The sequence below is a fragment of the Bubalus kerabau genome, chromosome 11 (assembly GCF_029407905.1).
Source record: "Bubalus kerabau isolate K-KA32 ecotype Philippines breed swamp buffalo chromosome 11, PCC_UOA_SB_1v2, whole genome shotgun sequence".
In the NCBI taxonomy this organism is placed as follows: Eukaryota; Metazoa; Chordata; class Mammalia; order Artiodactyla; family Bovidae; genus Bubalus; species Bubalus kerabau.
Genome location: NC_073634.1, coordinates 107,155,699 through 107,169,300, shown reverse-complemented (window position 1 = coordinate 107,169,300; position 13,602 = coordinate 107,155,699). Strand labels below are relative to the sequence as shown.

Genomic DNA, 13,602 nt, shown 5'->3' with positions numbered 1-13,602 from the left:
TTCATCCCATTGCTAATTTTAAAAGCGAAAAAAGGTAAGGACTTCCCTGGTGGTCCAGTAGCTAAGACTCCATTTTCCCAGTGCAGGGGGCCTGGGTTTGAACCTGGGTCAGGGAACTAGCTCCTACGTGCCAGAACTAAAGATCCCATATGCCACAACTCAGATCCAGTGCATTCAAATAAATAAAACATTTTTATAAATATATTAGTTTAGGGGGAAAAAAGCAAAAAGGTGTGAAATAACCTTAATACCTATGAAAAAAGACTCCTGAGCAATTCCAGCTTCATCCACTTAAGAACCTTAAAAACCCCCTAAGAAGGGGCTGTGAACAAGGAGAGACATACAAGATTCATCCTTTTGCCCAAAACTGAAAGTGGCCTGTCCAGGAGGGGACCCTCTCCCCCTGCCCTTCTTCGCTATTTCAGCTGGTCTAATAATTAAATGGACACAAGACAGATCAACAGGAGGAAAACTGAACAAACAAACTGAATTTCATGCATACGGCGCTCTCGTAGACACAGAACCCAAAGAAACGACCGAAGGCGGGAAGCCTTCAAGTTATTTAGACAAAGAAACAACAAATCTGTCAAGAACTGACAAGACAAAAACCCTTAGGCTTGGGTACTAGTTACTGAAGACACCGAGTACGGCTTGTTACCAGTTTTCTTGCCCTGATTCCCTGTCTCTGGGGATAAGCCTGACTCTGCCTCCTGGTCGGGAAGCCTAGCTTCCACATGGGAAAGCTATTCCCTACTTTCACGGGGACAGAGAGTAGGGTCAAAGTCTCCTTCTTGCATCCACTGCTTTTCTCAAGTAGCTTAAATTCAGAGTAATCAGTCTGCCACTTTGGCATATTTTAGGGTGACTTGCCCTGAGCCCTGAGAAACCCAACCACCCATAAGAGAATGGCAGTCACACACACAGCAACAAGAAGAGAGTAAGCCACTGGAGCTCACAACGCAGATGAATGTTACAGACGCGCGGTATAAAAGCAGCCAGAAAGGAAGCACCACTCTGCAGGCCTCTTTCTATAAAACTCTAGGAAAGACTAGTGTAATCGACAGTCAGAGACGGATGCTCAGCAGTGGCTTAGGGCTGGGCGGGGGGCGTACTGACTGGGAAGGGGGTTCTGGAGGATGGCTGTCTGTCTTGACTGGGGCCACGGGCTCACACAGTTGTCAACTCATCGACCTACACACTTAAATGAGTTCATTTTCCTGTGTGTAGATTGTCCCTCAATAAAGCTGACTTTAAAAGAAAAGAAAAAAAAAATACTGGGGGCTTCCCTGGTGGTCCGATGGTCAAGAATCCACCTGCCAGTGCAAGAAACATGGGTTCAATCCCTGATCTGGGAAAATCCCACATAGAAAAAAAAATTAATGGGAAAAAACTGGGGGGGAAAGAGCCAAAAACAAGAGCAGGAGTCATTTCAAGAGGTTCAAGAATAGGAAAATCCAGTCCACGAAGACAGAAGTCAGTGATGGGACCTCAGGAGGGTGCACATGACTGGAAAGAGGTGCTTGGGGCTTTCTGGAGGTGGTCAGAAGCTTCTTTTTTAATATGTATTTATTTGGCTCTGCTGGGTCTTAGTTGCCACATGCAGGATCTTCGATCTTCGTTGAAGCATGTGGGATCTAGTCCCCCAACGAGGGATTGAACCCAGGCCTCCTGCATTCGGAGCTCAGAGTCTCAGCCACCAGACACCAAGGAAGCCCCAGAAGCCTCTTTCGTGATCTGAGCTGCAATTCCTGGGGGGCACACAGAAGTTTATTCATTGTGCCATACGTCTGAGATGTTGTTACTGGGCTCAGATTTGGCTGCTTGAAGCTTGCAATCCGATACTCAAGAAACAAGGATTGTCAGGAAAGGAAAGCTTGCTTTGTGTACGAGGCCAGAAACCTGGGGGAGAAGGCCGACTCGGGTCCAAAAGCCAACTCTGCTTGCTACTCAGGGATTTTCAGGATTTTCATAGGTGACGGAGGGCTTCCCAAGTGCTGGCTGCGTTGTTCTCAGTCACTCAGTCCTGTCTGACTCTTTGTGGCCCAATGGACTGTAGCCCGCCAGGCTCCTCTCTGTTCATGGGGATCCTCCAGGCAAGAATACTGGAGTGGGTTGCCATGCCCTCCTCCAGGGGATCTTCCCAACCCAGGGATCAAACTCAGGTCTCCTGAATTGCCAGTGGATTCTGTACCATCTGAGCTACCAGGGAAGCCCAAGTGGTAAAGAACTGGCCTACCAGTGAAGGAAGCATACGAGACACAGATTTGATTCACATGTCACCACTTCAGTATTCTTGCCTGGAGAATCCAATGGACAGGGAAGCCTGGTGGGTTACAGTCCATAAGGTCACAAAGATTCGGACACAACTGAAGCGACTTAGCATGCACACATAGGTGGAGGGAGGGGGCCACATACCGAAACAGCACAGTCAGCTCCAACAATCATCTTGAAATCGGTCACACAGCGGTCTCATCAGCGTCCTCTTCAGTTTAGTTCAGTCAGTCGCTCAGTCGTGTCCTACTCTTTGCGACCCCGTGAATTGCAGCACGCCAGGCCTCCCTGTCCATCACCAACTCCCGGAGTTCACTCAGACTCATGTCCATCGAGTCAGTGATGCCATCCAGCCATCTCATCCTCTGTTGTCCCCTTCTCCTCCTGCCCCCAATTCCTCCCAGCATCAGAGTCCTTTCCAATGAGTCAACTCTTTGTATCTGGTGGCCAAAGTACTGGAGTTTCAGCTTTAGCATCATTCCTTCCAAAGAAATCCCAGGGCTGATCTCCTTCAGAATGGACTGGTTGGATCTCCTTGCAGTCCAAGGGACTCTCAGGAGTCTTCTCCAACACCACAGTTCAAAAGCATCAATTCTTCGGCGCTCAGCTTTCTTCACAGCCCAAATATCACATCCATACATTACCACTGGAAAAACCATAGCCTTGATTAGACGGACCTTTGTTGGCAAAGTAATGTCTCTGCTTTTGAATATGTTATCTAGGTTGGTCATAACTTTCCTTCCAAGGAGTAAGCGTCTTTTAATTTCATGGCTGCAGTCACCATCTGTAGTGATTTTGGAGCCCCCAAAAATAAAGTCTGCCACTGTTTCCACTGTTTCCCCATCTATTTCCCATGAAGTGATGGGACCAGATGCCATGATCTTCGTTTTCTGAATGTTGAGCTTTATGCCAACTTTTTCACTCTCCTCTTTCACTTTCCTCAAGAGGCTTTTGAGTTCCTCTTCACTTTCTGCCATAAGGGTGGTGTCATCTGCGTATCTGAGGTTATTGATATTTCTCCCGGCAATCTTGATTCCAGCTTGTGCTTCTTCCAGCCCAGTGTTTCTCATGATGTACCCTGCATATAAGTTAAATAAGCAGGGTGACAATATACAGCCTTGATGTATTCCTTTTCCTATTTGGAACCAGTCTGTTGTTCCATGTCCAGCCCAATATGCTACTGGAGATCAGTGGAGAAATAACTCCAGAAAGAATGAAGGGATGGAGCCAAAGCAAAAACAATACCCAGTTGTGGATGTGACTTGTGATAGAAGCAAGGTCCGATGCTATAAAGACCAATATTGCATAGGAACCTGGAATGTCAGGTCCATGAATCAAGGCAAATTGGAAGTGGTCATACAGGAGATGGCAAGAGTGAACATCAACATTCTAGGAATCAGTGAACTGAAATGGACTAGAATGGGTGAATTTAACTCAGATGACCATTATATCTACTACTGTGGGCAGGAATCCCTTAGAAGAAATGGAGTAGCCATCATGGTCAACAAAAGAGTCTGAAATGCAGTACTTGGATGCAATCTCAAAAACGACAGAATGATCTCTGTTCGTTTCCAAGGCAAACCATTCAATATCACAGTAATCCAAGTCTATGCCCCAACCAGTAATGCTAAAGAAGCTTAAGTTGAACGGTTCTATGAAGACCTACAAGACCTTTTAGAACTAACACCCAAAAAAGATGTCCTTTTCATTATAGGGGACTGGAATGCACAAGTAGGAAGTCACGAAACACCTGGAATAACAGGCAAATTTGGCCTTGGAATACGGAATGAAGCAGGGCAAAGGCTAATAGAGTTTTGCCAAGAAAATGCACTGGTCATAGCAAGCAAACACCCTCTTCCAACAACACAAGAGAAGACTCTATACATGGACATCACCAGATGGTCAACACCGAAATCAGATTGATTATATTCTTTGCAGCCAAAGATGGAGAAGCTCTATACAGTCAACAAAAACAAGACCAGGAGCTGACTGTGGCTCAGATCATGAGCTCCTTATTGCCAAATTCAGACTGAAATTGAAGAAAGTAAGGAAAACTACTACACCATTCAGGTATGACCTAAATCAAATCCCTTATGATTATATAGTGGAAGTGAGAAATAGATTTAAGGGACTAGATCTGATAGAGTGCCTGATGAACTATGGATGGAGGTTCGTGACATTGTACAGGAGACAGGGATCAAGACCATCCCCATGGAAAAGAAATGCAAAAAAAGCAGCAGCATCTTAAGTACAGTTAATTTTCAGTGCCATGGCTGGCTTGGGTCCATTTCTTTGAGGCCAGTTCTTGGAACTGTGCAAGATGCAGCACCTTATGTCATGGCTACCGTCTGGTCATCAAGGAGTTAATTCCTTCCACCTGATGGGGGTTTCAGAATCAGCCAACAGCTCACAGGAGATGACTCAGAGTATTATCTATAGCCTTTGAGGAGGAACTAAGAGGTCCTTGACTTTGTTTAATGACTAAACTTTATTATTTTTCCTGTTTGCTTTTCTTTGCTTCTGTATTTTTTTTTTTCCTTTCTGTGAATAAGTTCATTCTATGGCTAACGTTTTTCTATAGCCAAAAGGCAGGTGAAGGACATCAGGGTGGGGTTCTGTCCTGGGAAAGCCCCATCGGGTCCTGCACAGGGTCAATGTCTTCTATCTCAGTTTTCAAACTACAGTCATGAGGACCACACAGCGTTGTAGCAGGAGTCACCACTTACTGGGTGTGCTGAGTCCAGAGACTATGTCCTTGATAGCAAGAAGAAAATGCTTAAAAGACAGTGTGAAGTGTCACACGATCTGATGCACATTCAGTGTGCAAATATGCAAACAGGTATGTGGAGAAAAGAGGGGAAGGTGAGGCTGTTGGCAGAGCACGTGGTTACATGGTTTTCCCACGTCTGTTTTCTCTATTCTAATATATATATGGTTATACTTCGATGAGTATAAAAGAGAATTGTAACAACTTTTTAAAACTCTTTGCTATTTTGACAGATAAAATTTGGAAATAACCCAAATGCTGGGTTTTAATCATTTTAATGATCGGTTTTAAAATATGTGTGGACATGCACTCAGTAGAATAGGGTCTGATTCATCTTCCTCTCTCCTCTCTGGAAAAGTCCAAAGGGAGAGCTGACACTGGTAACTCAAGGCTTTTTGTCACTGTTGTGTGGTGTGTGTGTTTGTGTGTGGGCTGGGTTGGTTTTTTTGTTTGGTTGGTTGGGGAGTTTTTTTAGGTTGGACTTTCAGGGAATTTTCAGTTTCTGCTTTTCCTATTTGTACATTGTATCTCATTACCTGGATGATTTGCTACAAGCCCAGGTTACTCCCCCGTCAGAAATGGGAAAATATACAAGTCTCGCCCACGGGAACCACCACTCCCTCCTCCTTCTGCGTTCACGCCACACCCCCTGGCTGAGGTGGCCCTGGATCTGGCGAGCCTGCCTGGTCTCACCGCGTTAGGGGACTGCGGTGACTCCAGACGCATTGTGGCAGGCAGAGAGGGAGTGGAGCGCAAGGCGGAGCCCACGGCCTTCCTTCGAAGGGGCACAAATATCCCCTGGGTGACCCTGACGCCTTGCGGCCCCTCTCTGGGTTTCAGCTTCCTCCCTCTTATACCAACTGGGCCCCGGGTGGGATGCAGGCATGCGGTCTACGCCCCCAGGGCTGGTACCCAGCTTGGACCAGGCCCCCCACGACTTCCAAGTGTCTCCCCCCCGCGAAGGGCTCCTATCCGCCTAGCGAGCCCTGCCACCTCCAGGGGCGCATGAGGGGCCTGCGGCGTCCAGGGAAAACCCTGCCTCCCGGTTCTGGTTACTCCGGGCGGGACGCGAGTGGCTCCCGGGGAAAGCCCGGCCGCCCCACCCACTTCGGCGCCGGCATCCTCAGCATCCGCACCACTCGCGGCCGCCCCATTGGCCGACGCCCGCTCTGCAGGGCCGTCCCGCAGCCAATCGCGGCCGGGGGGCGGAGCTCCGAGCTCCGCCGGATGCTTCCATCCGCTGCGGCCCGAAGCGCCTCTGGACAGAGCTGCCCCGGCCACTCGCGGCGCACCCGGGCGGGAGGAGCCGGTCATGCAGGAGCCGCTGCTTGGAGCCGAAGGCCGGGACTATGACACCTTCCCCGAGAAGCCGCCCCCGTCACCAGGGGAGAGGACACGGGTCGGGTGAGAGTCGGGCGTAGGGTCTGCGGGTGGAGGATGCGGATGGCCTGGTAACCTTCAGTGGGCAGCGGGCTCCCCGACCTTGGGCCTCCACTGACTGTCTGGGAGTGGCCACCAAGGGGCCGCCTCGTTCAGACACACTAGTCCGGGTCCCCCCCGAGTACTAGGCCCAGCCCCCAGCTGGCAGAGACAGGGCCATGGACGCCCAGAGAAGGTGAGGGGTTTGCGTAGTCAAGCAGCAAGCTTTCTTGCATGGCAAAGCTGGGCGCAGACGCCAGGGCTCCTGTTCTGGGAATGGCGCCCTGCACCCGTGTCCCAGCCCCAGCGATGGGCTGTGCTCATGCCCCGGGGGCTTCCCCAGGGAGCTGGTGCTCAGCCCCAGGAGGTGCCAGTCTGACCAGCTCTTGACCCAGCTGTCCCCAGCACTGCCCTCTGAGTGGGCAGCCGTTGTGCTCAGGCCAGGCAGCAGTCAGAGGTGGGGGGACTCAAAGATCCTGATGGCTCTGCACTGCCCCCACACACACCAGGGTCCTGCAGAACAAGAGAGTGTTCCTGGCTACCTTCGCTGCTGTGCTGGGCAATTTCAGCTTCGGGTATGCCCTGGTCTACACGTCCCCCGTCATCCCCGCGCTGGAGCACTCCTCGGATCCAAACCTGAATCTGACCAAAACCCAGGCATCCTGGTTCGGGGTAAGAGCCATGCCCTGAGCTGACAAGGGACAGGGCAGGGGGACCGGGGACCCACTGAGCTCTGTCCCCAGCTAGGAAACCAGCCCCCCGCCCCAGACAAAGCCACAGGACCCCCTCCAGGGCCCTGGTCTGCCCCTCCCCCATCCACTCCTGGTTGGCAGTAGGGGTGGGGGGTAGTGAGGCCAGACAGTGGCTCCGAAATGAAAGAGGGAAGTGAAAGCTGATGGAGAAGGCGTGGGAAGGAGCAGGTGGGGAGGTGTCCCTTAAGATCTCTACCCAGCAGGGCTGAGGGTTCCCCAGACCACCCCTCCAAAACAGAGCAGGCACCTCCCTGGACGAGGAGAGGCAGGACACTCTGGTACTAACGGAAGGAGCGCTGCTGGGGCCACAGGGTGTCAGGAGAGACGGTGGGCACCTGGGTAGGAAGAGCACGGGTCCTCGGAGTCCCAGGATTCTAGAACTGCCGTCTTAGTAGCCTTGGATTTGCAACCTCAGCATATTAGCTAAAATAATAACACCCAACGCGTGTGTGTACCTAGTCTGTGCCGGGCCCCTGCTCGGCACTTCCCATGAGAGCTTTTTCACTCCGGGGCCAACCCTATGAGGTGGGTGCTACTGCTCTCCCCATAATGTAGCTGCAGAAACTGAGGCTCAGACAGGCTCAGCAGGATGCCCAGGTCACTAACTGGATCCAACTCCCTGTATACTCAACAGGGAGTCTGAGAACCCCCAAACCTTAAAATCCCAAGGGCTTCAAGTCACAGAAGCCTCCTGTCTGCTATATGACAGTACTGGGCGTTTAAACATCGGCCTGGACAGAAGCACGGCAGACTCGTGTTGTGGCTTCCCTCACAAACAGCTGTCCCTGTGCTGCTTGTACCCCTCTGGGGACAGGAGGCTCACCACCATCCAGAGCCCCAGTCCTGCAGCCCAGGCTCCCGGGACAGCCTGGGAGAGCAGCTGTCTCGAGGCTCTGATGGGGTGGGGGTGGGGGGTGCTGGGTGCCCAGAGCGCCCAGACATGCCTGCCCCGCACCCTCCTCTGCAGTCCGTGTTCACCCTGGGTGCGGCAGCCGGGGGACTCAGTGCCATGGTCCTCAATGACCTCCTGGGCCGGAAACTCAGCATCATGTTCTCAGCTGTGCCCTCGGCAGCCGGCTATGCGCTGATGGCAGGCGCCCACGGCCTCTGGATGCTGCTTCTGGGAAGGATGCTGACGGGCTTCGCAGGGGGGCTCACAGCTGCCTGCATCCCGGTAAGACCAGGACTGCCCAGGCCGGTCCCCCCACTGCCTCAGTATTTGCACTGACCACCGTGAGCTGAGGGCACCTGGCTTCGGGGCCCCCCCACAATCCATGGGGATATGTTTGCCAGGGAGCCTCAGCTCAGCACCCCCAGGGCAGCTAACTTGGGGGAAATGTGACATTATGCCCCAAGCTGCCCCCAGTCTGGACTCCCCAAACTTCCTGTCTCGAGGCCTGGCAGGGTCGTTGCTCAATCAGAGAAAATCCACATTGAGTAACATAATGGGGAGGAAAAGGAAGTCCTTGCCCTGCACCCCTCCTGGGACTTTGCATGTTACCCACCACTCCCACATGAGGGCTGGACAGGCCCAGCTGGGCACAAAGCCCTGGGTTGGGGGAGTGGAGGCCAGAGTCTGGGTGCACTCGGGCCTCCACCCCCATGTCAGAGCTGAGTGGTTCTGCCCACTTGACCGTTCAGGCAGCTGAGGTCCTGCTGAGATCACAACCAGGGCGAGAACCCAAGGAAGCCCCCACTCCCTTGGTTCCCGGGGCTCACTGGGCCACCCTACTCATCCCAGCCAGGCCCAGCACGTGTGCTCAGCAGAGGCCGGGTGGGCTGTGTCTTGCAGGTGTACGTGTCTGAGATTGCCCCCCCCAGCGTTCGCGGGGCCCTGGGTGCCACACCCCAGCTCATGGCGGTGTTCGGGTCACTATCCCTCTATGCCCTTGGCAAGTATCATCCGGATGCACACGGAACACCTCTTGTGTGCAGTCTGGGGGGGTGGGGGACGGGGCCGCTGAGCAGCAGGGGCTGGAAGGGACAAGAGAAAGCGAAAGTGTGAGTCACAGTCGTGTCCGACTCTTTGCGACCCCGTGGACTGTAGCCCACTAGGCTCCTCTGTCCATGGGATTCTCCAGGCAAGAATACTGGGGTGGGTTGCCACTCCCTTCTCCAGGGAATCTTCCAGGCCCAGGGATCAAACCCAGGTGTCCTACATTGTAGGTAAACTTTTTTACTGTCTGAGCCACCCAGGGAAGCCCGACCCAAGAGAGGAAGGGACAAACCTGTCCACGAATGAACCTCCTGCCGGGAGATGGTCAGTGTTTGCTGGTAGAGGCCCCTAGGGCCTTGCTGCTCAGGCTACTCCTCCGTCACTCCGCTATGACCCTTGGGGCCCTCCAAGGACCTGGGCCCTGTGATCTAAGTGCAGCCCGGCTTGGAGCAACCAGGGGAGGCTTCCTGTAGGAGGCGGCCCTGGGACTAACCCTTGAAGGCGAGTGAGGCTGCTCAGAGGCCCGCGATGGGAAGGGCTGTGTCCAGCCCCACCCCAGCCCCTCACAGCTCCTGTCCGCAGGCCTGCTGCTGCCCTGGCGCTGGCTGGCCGTGGCCGGGGAGGGGCCGGTGCTCGTCATGGTCCTGCTGCTCAGCTGCATGCCCAACTCCCCTCGCTTCCTGCTCTCCAAGGGCAGGGACGCGGAGGCGCTGCAGGCGCTGGCCTGGCTGCGAGGGCCCGATGCCGACACCCACTGGGAGTTCGAGCAGATCCAGGACACCGTCAGGAGACAGGTGTGTGCGGGGTGGGTGTCCTGCAGCGCTGTGGGACACGGGCCTTTCACGCCACTGGCATGAACCTCGGTTGCTTTTCCTGGGAAGCAGGGATAAGAGCAGTTCCCATCTCCAGGAGCGGGGGTAGGGGCAGGACATCTCGGGGTGTGTATGCGTCGCGCCATGGATGCCCAGGGACCCGGCCGTATTGCCAAGCAGGGGGTCTGCCTCAGCCCACCCACTGACCCGGGAGCCTGGGTCCCTTGGGGGCGGGTCCCCAGAGCTAGGGCTGCCCCAGTGACAGGGACCTTTCCTGGAAGAGGGAAGAAGGGAGCCTCCTACCTAGCCCCAGGCAGCCCAGGCCAGGGTGGCTCCAGCCGGAGGGGCCGGCACCGCCCCCCGCAGCGGCAGCCTCGTGTCTCCAGAGCAGCCACCTGTCGTGGGCCGAGGCCCGGGACCCCCACATGTACCGCCCCATTGCCATCGCCCTGCTGATGCGCTTCCTGCAGCAGCTGACGGGCATCACGCCCATCCTCGTCTACCTGCAGTCCATCTTCGACAGCACCGCGGTCCTGCTGGTGAGCGCGCGCCCCTGCCCCTCCTCTGTCCCCAGGCCCAGGGAGGCCGTGCCCGCTGAGCGCCTGCCCTGCCCGGGGCCGCGGGCACACCCACATCTTGTAACTGTTCTGTGCGCCCGCCTGTCCTGAGTAATGTTTGTAAGGCGTCCATGTTTTAAGCAAGGTACTCAGAATTACAAGGGAGACCAGTCTTCTAGAAAAACAGGCCCCCTGGGAACCACAGATCCCAGGTTCAGAGCATCTGTCACTCGCTGAGGAAGTCAGGTCCCCCCCTCCAAAACCTCAGCTTCCTCCTCTGCGAACTGGAGATAATAGCCAGCAGGCCTTCACATGCCTGTCCTGGGCTCAGAGATGAGATGAGGTGTGAAGATTAGGGGCAGTGGTGCCAGGATCCAGTACCAGCCCTGGGCTTAGTGGTGGGCATGACGGTTGTGCCCCCTGCCAGCGAGGCCCCGCGGGCTGGGCTGGGTGACTGGCAGAAAGCCGCTAAGCCCGGGGCCTGACCCTGCAGAGCCTCGGGGGTGGGGGAGAGGCCCAACGGGCTAGGGTCGCTCGGCCTCAGGGCCCCCTCCTCGCAGCCCCCCAAGGTTGACGCCGCCATCGTGGGCGCCGTGAGGCTCCTGTCCGTGCTGATCGCCGCCCTCACCATGGACTTGGCCGGCCGCAAGGCCCTGCTCTTCGTCTCAGGTGAGTGCGGACGGTCACCTGCGCTTCCTCCTTTTGCTCCTCCAGCTGCTGCCCTTGTGGGAGCACCAGGGGGGCCTGGGTCACAGCTGCCCTGCTGGGTGGACTCGGTCTGCCCAGCACCTGGCGCAGGGCTGGACATCCAGAAAGGCCGGCTGGGGCTTGCGGGAGTGAATGAGCCGGCTGTGACACACGCAGGCTGGGCGTGAGACACGCACGCTGGGCGTGACAGCCCAAACGCCAGCGGGGTGGGAGCGGCCTGATGGGGAGCGGGCGGCGCAGGGCGTCGAGGGGCTCGGGCTCACGGGGTCCCGGCCCCCTGAGGGCCTCCGGTCTGTCCACAGCGGCCGGCATGTTTGCTGCCAACCTGACCCTGGGGCTGTACGTGCATTTTGGTCCGAAGTCTCTGGCCCCCAACAGCACCGTGGGCCTGGAGCGCGAGGCCCTGGCGGGCACAGAGCAGCCCCTGGCCACGCCCACCAGCTACCTCACCCTGGTGCCCCTGCTGGCCACCATGCTCTTCATCATGGGTAGGGGTGCCCGTGGAGGGGTGGGGGCGGGCCAGCATCACGCTCGGATGGGCTGGGGCGCTGCCGTCTCGGTGGTTGGGGAGGGTCTCCCAGCAGCTCCAGGGAGATACCGAGGGCCCCCAGACGGGGTCTGAGCACACCCTCTTGCCCCCCACCCCCGCAGGCTACGCCATGGGCTGGGGCCCCATCACCTGGCTCCTCATGTCGGAGATCCTGCCTCTGCGGGCCCGCGGCGTGGCCTCGGGGCTCTGCGTGCTGGTCAGCTGGCTCACCGCCTTTGCCCTCACCAAGTCCTTCCTGCTGGTGACGGTGAGTGCTTGGCCCGCGGGCCCCTCTGGCAGGTGCCGGGGGCCCGTGCAAAGGCGTATCCGTGTGTCCCCTCAGCCTCAGCACACGCTCCCTTCGCACCAGGCCAGGGACTGTGAAGTGAGAGCCTGACGAGGGCTCCTTCAGTTCAGCAAACGCTCAGCTCAGGGAACTGTTGGGAGGTCAGGCAACTGACCCCCAGACCAGGGTGAAACCACAGAGCCGGGCCTGCCCGCCCTGCCGCACCCTCCCGGGCAGTAAGTCTTCCCTCCGGTGGGCAGCTTGGGTCTCTCAGCCGAGCGCATCCCCGTCCTGACTTCACTCTCGGTTCAGATTCCCAGCAGGCCTTGAAGCCAACCAGAGTGCCCAGTCCCCGGGTGGGAGGATCTGACGCGGACAGCCTGGTGCAGGACTGCTGCAGGACTGCTGCAGTCAGTGCGGCAGGGCGGGGGGGGCACCCAGAGCCAGTGCCAGCAGGAGGCAGAGCGATGGTGGAGAGGCGGGTGTTGCGGGCAGAGTAGGAGCCCGCCCCCGGCCGCGCCGTGGTGGCGAACCTACTGCTGGCAGGCGGGTGGCAAGGCTGAGAGTTAAGGTGGGCGCTGGGACCAGGGAGAGAGAGGCTGGTGTCTGGGGCCAGGGTGGGCTCCAGCTCAGAGGAGGTGGTCAGTCCCAGGGCCCAGCACCAGAAGAGGGCTGCCTGCAGCCCTGGGGGGCCTCGAACACCCTGCTAAAGCGGCTGGATTTCCTGCCGGTGGTGGGGAGCCTCGGGGTGTCTGACCGGGTAATGCGATGGAGCCCCACCCCCCCAGCTGGCTGGCGCAAGCTGGGCCAGAAGCTGGCGCTGGGCTCCCCGTGACCCGTGTACTCTTCCCCACAGAACGCCTTCGGCCTGCAGGCCCCCTTCTTCTTCTTCGCTGCCGTGTGCCTAGTGAACCTGGCCTTCACCGGCTGCTGCGTGCCCGAGACCAAGGGCCGGTCACTGGAGCAGATCGAGTCCTTCTTCCGCACCGGGAGGAGGTCCTTCTTGCACTAGAGAGTGGCCCCGCTGGAGGGGGCCCTGCTGGAGACGGCGGTGGAGCTGGGCTCTGGCCCCAAACCTGCACCCTGCATCCAGGAGGCAGCAGCAACCCGCTGCCGACAGCCCAGGCACAGGAGGGCGGCCCAGAGGCCTGACAGCCCCCGGAACACGCGCGGGCCCTGGGCAGGCAGCACCGCCGTCCAGCAGCGTCACACACTCATCCGCCGGACCTGCTGGCAGAGGCGGCCATCACACAGCCTCGGGCCAGGGACAAGGCCTTGCTAGGAGACCTCGTGCTGAGAACAGACGGGGACGGTGCTGGTGGACTGGCTCTACACAGGGACGCCGCCACCCCGTCTGGTGCTCCCATTGCCTGGTGGTCGCGCGGGGACCAGGACAGGAAGCTGCACCCGTGAGGCCTGTGGACACCACAGGGGACGCGCTGGACGCCCACCGGCCAGGGCACGGGACCCAGCGTGGACTCTGCCTCCTACGCCCGCCCCGCTTCCGGGAACAGGATGCGCTTGAGGGCGAGCTCTGTTCACCCTATTTATACCAATAAATGAGA

The 13,602-nt window shown here is 57.1% G+C and overlaps 1 protein-coding gene across 1 annotated transcript; it reads left to right on the top strand.

Moving 5' to 3' along the window:
- The first annotated feature begins 6,347 nt into the window (after positions 1 to 6,347).
- Positions 6,348 to 13,602, top strand: SLC2A6 (solute carrier family 2 member 6). Its single transcript, XM_055541587.1, has 10 exons — positions 6,348 to 6,442; positions 6,967 to 7,129; positions 8,177 to 8,383; positions 9,002 to 9,101; positions 9,728 to 9,939; positions 10,344 to 10,496; positions 11,075 to 11,183; positions 11,525 to 11,710; positions 11,874 to 12,019; positions 12,894 to 13,602. Exons 1-10 carry the CDS (start codon positions 6,351 to 6,353, stop codon positions 13,047 to 13,049), a joined length of 1,524 nt encoding a protein of 507 aa, XP_055397562.1. The 5' UTR covers positions 6,348 to 6,350; the 3' UTR covers positions 13,050 to 13,602.

Coding starts and splice junctions, on each gene's coding strand:
- SLC2A6 (XM_055541587.1), top strand. CDS start 6,351: ATGCAGGAGCCGCTGCTTGGAGCCGAAGGCCGGGACTATGACACCTTC. Junction 6,443..6,966: donor GGGGAGAGGACACGGGTCGG/GTGAGAGTCGGG, acceptor CACACACACCAG/GGTCCTGCAGAACAAGAGAG. Junction 12,020..12,893: donor AGTCCTTCCTGCTGGTGACG/GTGAGTGCTTGG, acceptor TCTTCCCCACAG/AACGCCTTCGGCCTGCAGGC.